Raw genomic sequence first — 14,773 nt, 5'->3', positions numbered from 1 at the left:
TGTGGGGTTGGATGGGTATTTATTACCCTAATTAGTGTGTAGAGATGGACGGAGATGGTGTGTAGCAAATAAGGGTAGGATTTGTATTTGATATGTGAAATATGTTGCATCGCATGTTATGCCATGCCATTTGTATCTGATATGTGAAATATGTTGCGTTGCATAAAATTGTCATGCAATTTGTATCTGTTCAGTTATGGAATTCTGTTTCACTACCTAATATCTATTATATGCTTGAGAGCTGAATTGCACATCAAACTTTGTTAGGTCACCCTATATATATATAAATATATATATATATATATATATATATATATATATTATCTTCTCAAGTAATCAACAAACTTAGGACTGAGCGGTGTGCGGAAGCTCGGATTGGATTCTCAATTAATAAAATGAGACGATTATGTTTTTAAATTTAACTCTAGACTTGTTGGACTGTTTAAATATTTTGGACGTTATTTTTATGTTTCTTTTTTGGGTTTTCTACCGGATTATGCTTTTAATAAATTGCAAAAGTATTCATTTTCACATTTTGAAATCATGCTTTACAAATTAATGACTTTGAAACTTCCATTGTGAAACTAAGTAACAAATTAACCGTCTTTTGTTAAGTAAATAAGACCTACATGTATTTTTCTGAAAAATTGCTAGAGATTTGTCAAAATTGACATTTTTCGAAAAACACACATTTCTAGTTCAAAATTTGGAATTTAAAACAAGTTCATGTAATTCCTCAAGACTCGACCGTAACGTCTAAGTCGGGTTTAGAGCGTTATAAGAGAAACTAAACCCAAGCCGTCGGGCTTACCCAATACACCTAACCTAGCTCCCCTCATTCTCACATGGACCATTAGAACAATCGACAACTAAAATATCCTAGATAGAAAACAGACAACACACAAATTCAGGGTAGTTTGTATAACGTAAAGCTGCTCGCATCGGAGTGAGAGTAGCTTTATTAGAACTCAGGGTAGTTACGATATATGTAACGAAAGTTACATTGTTTCTATTTTAACATAATTAATGGACGAGATTGTTCTGGATACTTTTGGGATATGATAGTAAATGTTATATAATGACATGTAATTACAGAGTAATTAATATATATGTGGTCCAAGTGAGAGATTGTTGAAAATATGGACATCACATATATAATAATAGTAATTAAATGTTACTATTTACTATCATAAAAGATTAACTCAAATTAAAAGTAATCTAATTGGTTAAGGTTTATTGGGCTTTAGTTATTAAATGAAGTGGGGGACAAATATGTGTAGAAACTCTAACAACTAATTTCTAATTGATGATGGATTGATTGGAAATTAGGGTTAATGTGCAAAAATTATATATTAGGGTTGTGGTCCCCAAATTACACATATGTAACTTTTCTAATATCCCTCTTTAGAAAAAAGAGAGCCACATTTTTTGAATTACTTGTGTGATAATTTGGAATATTAAAACCATAAGATCTAAAGATTTCAAGAAATTGATGGATTCAAGTATGCTTCCACATCTAGTTTTATTCTTGATTGATTCTTGATGATTTGACATAATAGATCTTGATTTGTTGAGTTTTATAGTAGATCTTATTTTACCGTTCTAACAAAAGAAACAAGAGAAATTCAATTTGTAAATTCAGAATTTATAAAAGTATGGATAAAAGCTAAATCTTCTAACCAATGATTTTTTTTTTACACAATTACAAAATGTTAATAAAGTAAACCAATCAAATTTCACAATCCTTAAGTTACCATAAAAAGTTGTTTCTTTCCCCTTCTTTTCCCTTTAGCCATCTTCTCATTAACCAAATCCTCTCCCAATTTTCCATTTGTATTGTGCAAATTTATGCATGCATATTTTCACATCCAAATCCATTCCATTTCCATTGTGAGCCCTTCCCAAATGAATGTTCATAGTGATTTTCGCCCCTAATTCAAATTGTCGAACATTACATCATCGCGCCGCTTCTTTGGGTTCGCTTCAGGGTTTCCTCTTCTCATCATTGCCACAAATTCATCATAGTTTATCTTTCCATCCTGCAAATAATTTACGAATTCTTTTTTATGTAAGTTAAACCCTTTTCTATTAAGAAAATGGAATATGTATGCATGTATGTGTATTGCTTACATTGTCGTTGTCGACTTCAGAAATGATTTCCTTGATGTCTTTGCCATCGTGCATACCATACTCACGGAGAGCTTGTTCTAGCTCTTCTATCGTTATGTACCTAAATGTAAACATATCGATAGCAATAAGTATTGGGATCAATTACAATAAATATCAATAGATCATAAAACAGTGATCGTATCATTGTGTTTTGACTATCGTTACCCGCTATTGTCTTTGTCGAAGTGTTGGAAGGCACGGTACAGATGTTCTTCCCGATCCATTCGATTCATATGCATGGTGGCCGTTATGAACTCTTCGTAATCTATAGTTCCGTTACTATCGGCATCCGCCTTTTGTTATAATAAAGAAAAAAGAATGGAGGAGTTAGAAAAAAAAAAACACCATATATATAGTTAGAAGGGGCTTGGCCGCTCAAATATTTGAAAATTTTAACTAGGTCCCTTCAAAATTTTAAAAAATTCTAAATAAACCTTCAAATAGTTTAAAAAATTTTAATTAAACCCTCAAATTTTTTGAAAATTCTCATTAATCCTCTCAAAATTGTAACATTTTTAATTAAACCCTAGTCCGTTTGGAAATTCTTATTAAACTCCTAAAATTTTTGAAATCTTTAATTAGACCCCTGAAAATTTTAAAAATTTTAAGTAAGCCCCAAAACTCCGCTACCATATAAAGTTGCACTATTGAATAATTGGAAACAGAACTTACTGCTTCCATTAATTGTTTGACTTCATATTCAGTTAGCTTCGTTCCTTGCTTCGCAAGCCCTTGCTTCAATTCTTCGAGCGTTATCGTGCCGCTGTTATCGGAATCTATGGTCTTGAACATCTCCTTCAACCCCTGGATTTCTTCCTCCGATAAACATCCTGCAATGACCTGCAACAACAACAATTTCTTGGTTTCATACAATAATATGGACCTATCTTAACCTTTTAACCAATGGGGTGTGTTTTCAATGAGGGGTTTTAATTAATTTTACCCTTAAAGCAACTTTCTTGAAATTGTTCATTGCTTTGAACTGTTTGAGCCTGCCTAAGACTGCATTGTCAAGAGGAATATCAGGTGCTTCACCATCCTCTTTAATCCATGGATGATCTGTTGGGTGGCCATACATTTACTCTGTCAGATTTTTTTCGATTGCGTCGTATTTATCACAGTCGATATTATGTTCGGTTAGTAGATAATTAGGTTAAAAAAGGGCATATACTTACTTAGAACTTGTTGTGCTGTTAACCTTTGCTTGGGATCCAAGTTTAACATTTTGGTAACAAGATCCTTTGCTTGAGGTGAAATTGCAGGCCATGGATCACTTTTGAAATCGATTTCCCCACATAAAATTGCAATGAAGATCCCATTTTCGGATTCTATCATAAAATAATTGTCTTAGTTTTCAGGGTTGAATGTATATATATATACACAGCATAATATATATATATACACAGCATATTGAGTAACTAATTGAGTTAGTATCACGAGTAAATTGAGTATCAATTTAATTTAAGTGTTTTCTATCTATATATTACGTCCTTAATTGAGTTGGTGTCATGCGTCAATCGGGCATAAATTCAATTTGGAAATGATTAAAATACTCTTTTATATACAAAGTAAATTACATTATTACGAAGGTGTTTTCTATACTATAAATTAAATCTCTAACTGAGTTGGTGTCACGATTCAATCGAGCACTAACTCAATCTAAAAAAGACTAAAATACATTTATTCTATACAAAGTAAGTTACATTATTACGAGGGTATTTTTATCTTTTTAAAATATTTTTAGGGGTGTAGGCATAAATTTTTCTTATGGGGCTAGAAGTAAATTATAAATATTTGAGGGTGACAAAATGAAAATTTACCATTATACTAACTTATATTTTTTAAAGTGGTTCTAAAACAATTCTACTTATTTTTTTAAGAGGGGCAAGGCCACTGCCGACCCTTCTAGTTTCGCCATGAATTTTTTTCACCCACATCATGAACGTGTCATACTCTAATATATATATATATATATATATATATGTATGTATATGTATATGTAATTTAGTTACCTGCCCAAAAGGGAGGAAAACCACTTAGAAGAATGTACAACATAACACCAATACTCCATATATCAGCTTCTGGTCCATATTTCCTCTTCAATACTTCTGGTGCAATATAATATGCGCTACCAACAATGTCCTTAAATACATCACCTGTTCCGAAGGCACCGAGTTAAAAGAAACCGAAAATCGACCCCAACTTGAAAATTTTAACAAGATTATGTTTTTACCTGGCTTGTAAAAGAGTGATAGACCAAAATCCGTAGCTTTGAGTGGTGAATTTTCCTCTTGGTTCAACAACAAGAAATTTTCAGGCTTGAGGTCCCTATGGAAAACCCCCATAGAATGGCAAGTATGGACGATTTGAACAATGATTCTAAGCAAAGAAGCGGCCGCACGTTCACTGTAATGGCCTTTAGCAATGATCCTATCGAAAAGTTCACCGCCGGCACATAGTTCCATCACCAAATGTACCGAATGTTTGTCTTCGTAAGCTCCTTTGAGTTCCACGACATTAGGTTGTCCCGTCAAATGGTGCATGATTTGAACTTCTCTACGAACATCTTCGATATCTTCTTTGTTAACGAGTTTCCTTTTGGCTATCGTCTTGCACGCGAATTGCTCGCCAGTTACCTTATGGGTACACAAATAGGTAACCCCAAATTGTCCCCTACCCAATTCTTTTCCAATGGTGTAAGTGTTCCTCACATCTTCCATAGGACGGCATAACACGGTTCCAATTGGGTTAGGCTTGGGAGTAGGCTTAGGAGAAGCTTCCTCTGATGGTGAAGCCGGCGGTTGTGTCGGTGAGGCTTTCGAGAAACTTTCGTTACGGGAACAAATGCTAACGTTACCATTGTTTTCGGGGGAGGCGACGCCTAATTCGTTTGTCAGACTTTCGGGGTTGCCTCGAGAGCAACAATTCCCCATGTATGGTGGGGAAGATGAAGCACTCGAGACAAAAGAAAGGGTGATGAGGGAAGGGATTAAACTTAAACAAGATAAAGAATTATTGAAATTTTGATTGGGGTTGAAAGGGAAAACAAGTAAAAATAAGAAAAAATAGTTTGTGAAATTTAGTAATACAACAGCTTGATTTGGGGTGTACAATTTTTTTATGGTATTGATAGTGAGGGATTTTAGGATTTTTGACTATGTTTGAAAATCCAACATGTTTTATGGACAAGGTCCTGAGGATTTTTAGGACAAATATTGAGAAAAAAAAAAAAACATATTTCTCATCATATGATCTATGACTTCTATTAATGACGGAGCTATTCTAGGGGTGTATTCTCCGTTACGGTAGAAAATGGGTTAAAAATGTCTTTTCACCATAGATATAATAAAGAACAATTGGTTTTTGCAGTTAAAATTGCATTTCTACCCAAACACAAAGTTGGGATTTTGGGCATATTTACTTTTGGTTTTTGCGTTTAAAAAGTGAAAATTATCAAAATACCCTTATTTATATTAATTATTTAAAAAGTATATAAAAATTAGATTAATTTATATTGTATATAATTATATATAATTATTTAAATATTATTTATTATGTTTAATTTTTAAAAATATTTTATATATCATCAAATTTACAAATAATTTATGTTTATTACTTAAAATGTATTTGAAATTTATATTTCATATATCATTATATTAAATTTTTAAATATCATACAACTTAATTAATTTTTACTTTCTACTATCATGTCTAAAAATGATATTTTAAGTTTTAACCGTAATTTTGGCAACAATGGAGAGCACTAAAGAGTAACAAATACACTTTTTTGTAGCACATTTCTACTATACTTTTCAAAAGTATTTTTTTTTTCTAAGAACACTTTTCAACTGCAGAAGCAATGGAGAACCAACCTTAAGAGTTGGGTATCGTCTTGCTAATACAATTTTCTCTGTACATAATTCTATCGGTGAATGTACCTGATGTGCACTTAGTGTAGTATTTCAGTCTATGTATACTTGTAATTTTTTCAAATAGATTGATTAATAAAATAAAATCATGAATTACATTTATATACTTTATATGATTGTCCTTGTAGAGGCCCAATTTAGCCCGGGCCTATAAACCTAAAATAATAATAAAAAAACAAAAATAAGTAAAACTCTAAATATTATTAACAGTCCATCAGTCTAAATATCAAAAACCAGCCCAAAACATTTACATTAACCCAAGTAGCCCAAAATACCCCTGGCCCAAATGGCCCAAAACTTAAACAAACTTCAGCCAACTAGGAACCCTAGCAGCAAGGAGCCCCGCAGCCCTCGCCTCTAGCGCGCTTCCATACGACCCCCTGCACGCCTCCGTACGCCACCCTAGCGCCTCCACGTCGCCTTTCGTACCTGCAAGAAAACAAAAGGGAGCAGATTTTTGTATTCTTTTTCTTTTTTCCTTTATTTTTGCTTTCGGCTACAAAAGCCAAAGAAAGGGAATGTAATGAACACACACGCACACAACACAACAGAAAAAAATCAATACAAAAAAAAAGCTTGAAAAGAAAAAAGTTTCCACAAGGTGATTTTAATCTCGTTTTTCTTTCGATTTAGTTTCTGTTTTCTTTGATTTATCTACCGCATAAAAAAACGAATAAAGGGGAGGGCAAACCAAATACAAATAAATGAATTTTGTTTAAAGAAAAAGAGAGAGGGGAGCCTTATCTCGCAAATGTGCCAAAGGTTTCTTCTCACTTCGTTGCAATCAAAGTTGAAAAGAGATCTCAAGGCTAAAAGGTCATCCATCCAGGCTTGAACGCACCAGTTTGCGGAGGTGAATCGGCAATTGAAGTGGGGGATTTGGGGCTTGACGAGTGAGAAAGAAAGGGATTAGGGATTTGCTTCATTTTCTGAAAAAGAGGCAGAGTGCCATTCAAACTTTTTTTTCCTTTCTTTCTTTTAGGTTTAGTTACTAATAAAACGGCACTGTTTAGCCTTTGGAATCTGGGTGCCGAAACGGCACAGTTTTGTGTTAACTCGCGAACCGACCCAACCCCGGGGAAGGATCCGTGCGTTTAGTTGTTAAAGGGATAATTGCGCAATTCGTCCCTCCCTTTCGCGCTACCACATGATTGGGCCTAATTCGAATTCATTTTATTCTTAATTTTTTCCGGAAATTCGTGTGTCGTGTCAAATTAGTCTGAGCTTAAGCGTTTCGTTTTGGAGTTGGGACCATTTGCATTTTTAATCCTCGGCCATTTGAGCGCATTGCGCTTTGGTCCTTTCAACAGTTTATTCTATTTGTTAATTATCTCTTTTAATTTGCTTTTATTTCAATTAAGTTTTTCTCATTTTAATTTGTATAGTGGATTATTTTTTAAAATTCGTTTAGCATTCATCTTTTTTTTTTTTGTATACGTTTTAAAATTACTTTGATAATTTACTTTGTTTTTTTATTTTTTAATTATAAAACTATTATTTTAAAATTACCTTGTATACCATATTGTTTTTAAAATTTTGTATAATATTTAATTTAAATTAATCTTATATTAATACATATATGATTTATGACAAAATTAGTTTTATTTTATATATATTATTAGTTCCATGTTATTTTACATATATAATTTCTTTTAAATCTATTTATTTGTATTTCCTTTCAAATTTATTAAGTATATAGTTTATTCTCTAAAAAATGTGTTTTATTATTTCTTTGTTATTTAAGATTATTTCATATATATATTGTTTTATTATATATTGATCTGTTATTCATCATGTATATTGTTTATTCTTTATTTTTATTATATCATCATTATATATTGTTTACATTGATTTTTATTATTGTATGTATATCATCACCTTTGAATAGTTATGTCTTGTTTTTAAAATATTTTTGTATGTCATTTGCTCCAAATTTCTTCTTTTACAATATTTATTTTAATCTTCATTTACATATTCTTAGTTTTGTTTTATATCGTAAATCATTTCAAACCTTAACATGTATAGTTCATTTTTAAAATTTTCATTATTAGTGGTTTTTGGATTGTTGCACATTATATTGACTCCTATTATCCATATTGTTTTGTATATTATGTATTGTTTTTTAGTTTTCATTTCATTTCATACCTAATCTGTTGCATATTGTTTATTCTTCATTTGTATTATCATTTTAATTGTTATTAATCTATGTTTGGAAATTTGTTATATTTATCTCTAATCTGTCTCTTTGATTGGTCATATCCTTAATTTTCACTATTTTGATTACCAATGTTGGATGTGAGCTCACTGTTATTGTATGTTTGTAAATTTGTTCCTTTATTTTCATGACTATAATATTGACACTCATTAGAAAGATATATTATTCGTGTATATTGTCCCATATTCACAATTTTGCCTTTTGTTCTTTTTCAACCTTTCATTCTAAAGTTAATTATTCCCCTTTATTTCAAAGTGAAATTAATGCGTTTTAAGCCAATTTTATGATTATTCATTTAAAAATTCTTTAAAATGAAGGCAATGTTCGATGTTTGGCAATTCGGGGAATCGTGCCCTATCGTATTGGGTTGCAATTTCCCGTTTGTTCAAAATAATCAAATATTCCTTTGGAATTTCACTCGTGTCTTTAAAAATTCAACGAAGGAAATGTTTGATGCTTGGCAATTCATGGAATCGTGCCCTATCGTGCTGGGTTACAATTTTCCATTTGTTCAAAATAATCGAACATCCCTTTTGAATTTCACTCATATTTTCTAAATTCTAAAACAAGGCAATGTTCAATGTTTGGAAATTCGAGCAATCGTGCCCTACCGTGCTGGGTTTTGACTTTACGTTGGACTAAAGAATTGGGCTTCCTTTTGTAATTTTCAATGTATAAACTTTCAGAAGTCAAAACCTATCACGTTTTTGAGGGTATAAAGGATCGTGTCCTATCGTGCTGGATGTGATGCTGTATTCCTCCGAAACAAGAGAATTTTGACGACCAACTTGAGCCATTCAAAAGCTTCAAAAGGAACCATGTTTCAAAAATAGCTTTAAAACTTAGACATAAGGACAGTACTTAATCAATTTGGTGCCAATTTTGGGCGTAATGAGGGTGCTAATCCTTCCTCATACTAACCAACTCCCGAACCCATTTTCTCATATTTTCGTAGGCCAAAATTGATTTTAATAAAATAAAGTATTTTATTAGGTGACCCAATCACACCTAAATAAAAGATTGGTGGCGACTCCACAATTTGTTTTAAAGTCGATCCCCACTAATTTTTAAATTTAAAAAAATGGTTTCGACAGTCCTCATATGCTTTTTGCACGTAAAGTAAAATAAAAACAAATGTTATTCACTGATTGTGTAATGTTTAAACTAATATTAAGCGTAATTAGTAGGTCAGATCATAATATGGAAATATAAATTATATTAGTAGATGAACCTAAACATGTCCTTAGCCTAATCGGAAATGAGCAAACCGATTGAAAAATTAATGTCGTTTATCAAGTCCAATTTAGGAGATGCTTTGTCTTTGGCATCAGAGCGGATGAATCCAGAAGATAGAGACATAGATGTGACTGACTGGACTAATAATACATCAAACTGGACCCAAGAAGAATAGATCCTAAATCCGTTTATAGATTTATTTACTTGTGAACGTTCATAGTGTGGTATACATTAATCCTGATTGGATATAGTGGAATCCATAGCTTGAGACTTGAGTAAATGATATCCTTTCATTGGCATTACATGGATGATGAAAAGTAAACGTGGTCATGAGTCGTTCGTCTTTATGTGAATAACTTGATTACTATTTGATAGTAATTGACATTTCATGAAGGAAGATATATTAGTTACTATGAGATAAAATAGGATCATATTGGGAGAATGAATATTATTCCAAAGAGATTAAGGATAACCTATTAGGTAACATACTTATGAAAAGGTCATTGGACAAGCACTGATTGAGTTGCTTTCATAAAGCTATGCCGTTGGGGAGAGTTCAGTCACGATACTATAGTAGAATGACTTCGTGTTAATAATTAATAGGCAAAAAGTTAGAACTTAATTATAAATCATTTGAGCCTCAATTGCATATGTCCAATCAATCCCTCCGCTAACTCGTTGAAACTAGCAATAAATTACATGTTGAATCAAATGAACATAAATGAATAGAAATGGTGAATATGGATAAATGAGAAAAAATTGGAAATGATAATGATTTTCTCCAAATGAAAATGAAAATGAAAATGGAGAAATGAAATCATTTGGAAATGATTATAGTTTTCTCCAAAAGAAAAATGAAAAATGAAAATGATCTGAAAATGAATTTATGTTTTCGAATTAAATGAAGTTTGAAAATAAAATAAATCATTTGATCATAGTGAACCGTTGAATGTAGAAATATTAAATATATTTTCTCATAAATTATTTTACAAGAAAGTCATCATGATTTTAATGGAATTAGAACTGGGTTGGGAAGAATATTTAATTGGAAAAATATTAAGATGTTTATTTTTGGAAATAAAATAAATAAATATTGGGTTGGATCAAATTCTAAAGTATGAGATTAAAAGTCCAGAAAATATTTGTAATTGGACCCGATATGAGAGAGACTTAAAAGCCCTTTATGTTAATGAGGGGGACGACAAACCCTAGTATTATTAACTAGGATTGTCTCCCCTTATACTCCTAGATAGACTAGGAGTTCGTTTTTCTAGTTGAAAAAAACTTCTACAATTCAATAAAGGTTCTACATTTTATCCATATAAATAGATGACATTGATAAAGCTATTTACACAACTTTAAGATATTGTTACTCTTTCTGAAAATAGAGAGAATTTATTCTCAATTGTTAAATCTATTTTCTGGAGTAACAATTTTTTTCGGTTTCTATTTAAGAAGAGATTTTTCGTTTTCACACTTAAATAAAGAAAACTATTTCCAGTTCTATATTTTGATTCGAATCGTTTGAGTTCACACTCGAAACAGTTCGTGGTACGAGAATAGCGTAGAAGACCGTTTGGTTGAAAACCAGGAACGACAAGGATTCGTTTATCTGAAAACATATGTACAAATTCAGTTTAGGGTTTATTACTATAAATATCACAAACTGACTCAGTTTTCAAAATTTTAATTTTCCTTGTGCAAGAAAACCATTTTCAAATTAGATTTTTTCCAATACCTGAAAGGTCCCTCTATTACAGAGGCTCAATCAAATTAGTTTCTCTATTATTAAATGAATCAATTTAGTCCTTGTACTATTAAAAAGAATAAAATAAGACCAAATTGAATTAGAATTAACGCTTATAGTTTAAAGTCTTTATAGAGTAGATATTTTTAAAGTCTTTATAGCTCTGTGAATGAATTTTTTTCTTTTAAATTATCTTGCAAAAGAAAAATAATAATTTTCAAGACACTTTTATATAATAAATGTTAACTGTTACTAATTAGATTTATTCGATTCGTTTTATTAGTATAAAAACTAAATTAATCTATTTAATAAAAAACTAATTTAATTCAATCCTATAATACAAAACATCCCAAATACTAAAAATGTGAACATTGATCAAATGATCAATGTGATGCATGGACTTTAGTTTTGTGCAATTGAATATATGGGATTTAAATTTGATTCAATTTTACAAACCATTAATACAATTATCGTCATAATATCATTTTATGTTTATGTATTGTATATATAAATAATTATATTTATCAAACATGAAAGTAAATGGATGTATTTATTCTTTAAATTGTGTACAATTGAATAAAATCAAAGTGTCATGTGTGCAATTAAATTAAATTAAAGTTTTCATTAATATAATTGCATCAAATCAAATCAACAAAGTAAAAAAAAATAAAAAACAAAAAACTACACAAGCAAACTTATGATTAGAGCTGTTCATGGGTCAGATTGGGCGTAAGCATAATAAGAATGCACTTTGTGCTTATCCAAGCTTAGCCTGACAAAAAATATGGACTTACAATTTTGTCCAAACCCACTCATATTTATAAATAGGTGACCCAAGCCATTTTAAACCTACCCAATTATTTATTAAAAATTTTTATGTATTAAAATTTTATATATAATTGTCTTTAAAATTTTTAATGTTTAAATTATAGTAGTCTTATATGGTACTATAAATTTAATTTTTATGTGTTATAAAATACATAATATAAAAAATTAAAAATTAAAAACGAGCTGGGCTTGAGCTTTAAATGTTTGATTTTAAGCTTCACTCATATTTTAAACGAACCTAATTTTTTTACCCAATTTTATTTTTTGAGCATAAAATTTTTATCTAAACCCTCTAAATTTTAGATAAGCCTTCGAATTTAAACCAATAATCTAACTTATAAATAAATCTACATAAAATAATATCATTTATTTATTTTTATTGTAGTAAAACAAAACGCTTACATCATTTTAAACCCTCTTGTGAATTTTTTTTTTTCCTCAATAGAATAATTGCTGTGGGAATAAATAGTGAGGATGTTGTGGGCTTGGGGGCATGTAGACTGAAGCAGTAGCTAGTCTTGAAGCATCTGAGTTTAGTTGTGAGCTCTCTAATGGCCCATTCACCTTTTATTAATATTGGTATTTGGTCACCCTCGGTTAAGAGACTGATTCTTCAAAAATAAAACTCACAAAAAAATACCCTTCAAAAATAATATTTATTCTGGATGATTTAATATGAATTTACCGTTTAATAAAATTACAATAAATATAATATAAATTTTATCTATCAAAATTTGTCATATCAAATCATTGAAAACAAAAGCTAAATGTGATATTATATATGAATCTATTGATATGTTGAAATAATTAAATATCGTGATTTTAATATTTCAAATTAACATAAATCGTTTTAGAAAATATGGCTTTCTTTTGGAAGATGAATGTGCTATATGTAATTTTCTAATTTGGAAATTGTATTAGTCTAAATTTTTAATTAGGCCATCATTAATCGAAATTTAATTATTTGATTATTTACAATTTTTTAACTCATACTTTGAAATTCAATTAATTTTAATCTAAATTACTTTTATATTATGAACCTCACACGTATAAATGACGACACTCTCATATTGTCTATGAATATATTTAATTTTTAACATTTAAAACATTATACTCTAATTTGTAGCAATGAGTAAAGGTGAAAAAAACAATAAAAATCAAGGTTTTTCAGGTGTCATAGCTAATGATGGTGATTTGAGATATAAAAAATGATGATGGCCATGGTAGAGAGTAGCATATGGGTTTGACCAGTAAAAAAGAGAACCCCAAAATAAAAGTGAAAAAAAAACAACAATCAAAAGAGAATGAGACCACCTCTATGACTTTCTTTAAAATTTCCTTTAATTTCTTTGTTTTTCTTAGCCTTAATGATGACCATTGCCTATGGTACTCAATAAATCACATATTGTCTCATCCTTTTTTCTTTTGTTTGGGTGTAAATTCACTCAGTCAAAGCCATGCATGGTGCCATTCATTTGACATAGTGTTATCTCTTTTCTCAGCTTTCCCAGTTCCATCAAGTTAAAGTACCATCAAGGGTAGTAGTCTTGGATGTAAGTCATTATAAAGATACATATGAATTCCTCAAAATAAAGTAATATCAAGAGTGGTAGTTTTGGTGGGTGATAACCCCGGCCTAGCCGTTCAGACTGAGTTCAGAGAATTACAACATCATATTAATAATTTAACAAACTCATAAGATAGATAATTTAGAATATCTAAATCCAGATACCCATCAGAATAACTTTAGTTCACAAACGTCTTAAATCCATAATATAGTAGTGACATAATCTCATATTAAGCCTAGCAAAAGATAAGGTTGATCGAGCTGCCGCGACATCGATCCCATTCAGTGTAATGGTTCACCTGAAAGCCAAAAGTAATAGAGTAAGTGGTAAACTCAATGCGTAACAGAAAATGTACTATTAAGCTTTCGTACGATCATGATGTGATCTTATTCAGAGTACCAGATAGTCCTCAGTGCTCACAGTATCCATATAAACGAATCAATTATACCTAGTTAATACATACTGACGGTAGCAGCTTATTAACATGCTTAATCAGATATCAGAACAGATTATAACAAAATTTCCTAGTTTCCATCCTCTGCACACCATCTCCGACCAACCCAATACACCATTAAGGACATTCAGTGTCCATCCATCCTTACGCACCGTAATGTGTCGATTTGACACGTTACAGAATTACATCATAGATGCTAGCACAGTTAGCGTTAAACGCTAAATTCAGATTTAATCAGAAAGTGGCAAACCACTGTTCAGAACAGAATACTTCCTTCTCCGTATATTTCCAATCCAACATATTTAGAATACAGAAGCGTATGTATTACTTACAGATTATTTGTCAGAAATCAATTACATATTAACCGTAATTTCACATTGTATCTCATTTTGTATCAATCATATAATAAATAGTCAAGATTAGTCAAAGTAATGATTTCGGTCGCAAAATGAGCTTTCGAAAGCCCAATTGGCTACCACACGGCCTGGCCACACGCTCGTGTGGTCCACACGGCCTGGCCACACGCTCGTGTTGTGTACCCGTGTGCTACCAGTCAAGAACCAGAGAGTTACACAGCTTGGACACACGGTCGTGTCCTTTCCCATGTGACTCACACGGCCTAAGAACA

At 31.1% G+C, this 14,773-nt stretch overlaps 1 protein-coding gene across 1 annotated transcript; it reads right to left on the bottom strand.

Moving 5' to 3' along the window:
- Positions 1-1,629: 1,629 nt before the first annotated feature.
- LOC108468587 (calcium-dependent protein kinase 34-like) lies at positions 1,630-5,288 on the bottom strand. Its single transcript, XM_017769468.2, has 8 exons — positions 4,403-5,288; positions 4,182-4,325; positions 3,345-3,497; positions 3,113-3,228; positions 2,842-3,009; positions 2,335-2,462; positions 2,131-2,230; positions 1,630-2,039 (listed from the first exon to the last, which is right to left on the bottom strand). Exons 1-8 carry the CDS (start codon positions 5,100-5,102, stop codon positions 1,932-1,934), a joined length of 1,617 nt encoding a protein of 538 aa, XP_017624957.1. The 5' UTR covers positions 5,103-5,288; the 3' UTR covers positions 1,630-1,931.
- Between the last annotated feature and the right edge of the window lie 9,485 nt (positions 5,289-14,773).

Source organism: Gossypium arboreum, chromosome 8, assembly GCF_025698485.1.
Source record: "Gossypium arboreum isolate Shixiya-1 chromosome 8, ASM2569848v2, whole genome shotgun sequence".
NCBI lineage: Eukaryota > Viridiplantae > Streptophyta > Magnoliopsida > Malvales > Malvaceae > Gossypium > Gossypium arboreum.
Note: the sequence above shows the minus strand (reverse complement) of the source record. Positions and strands in the feature narration are given on the sequence as shown.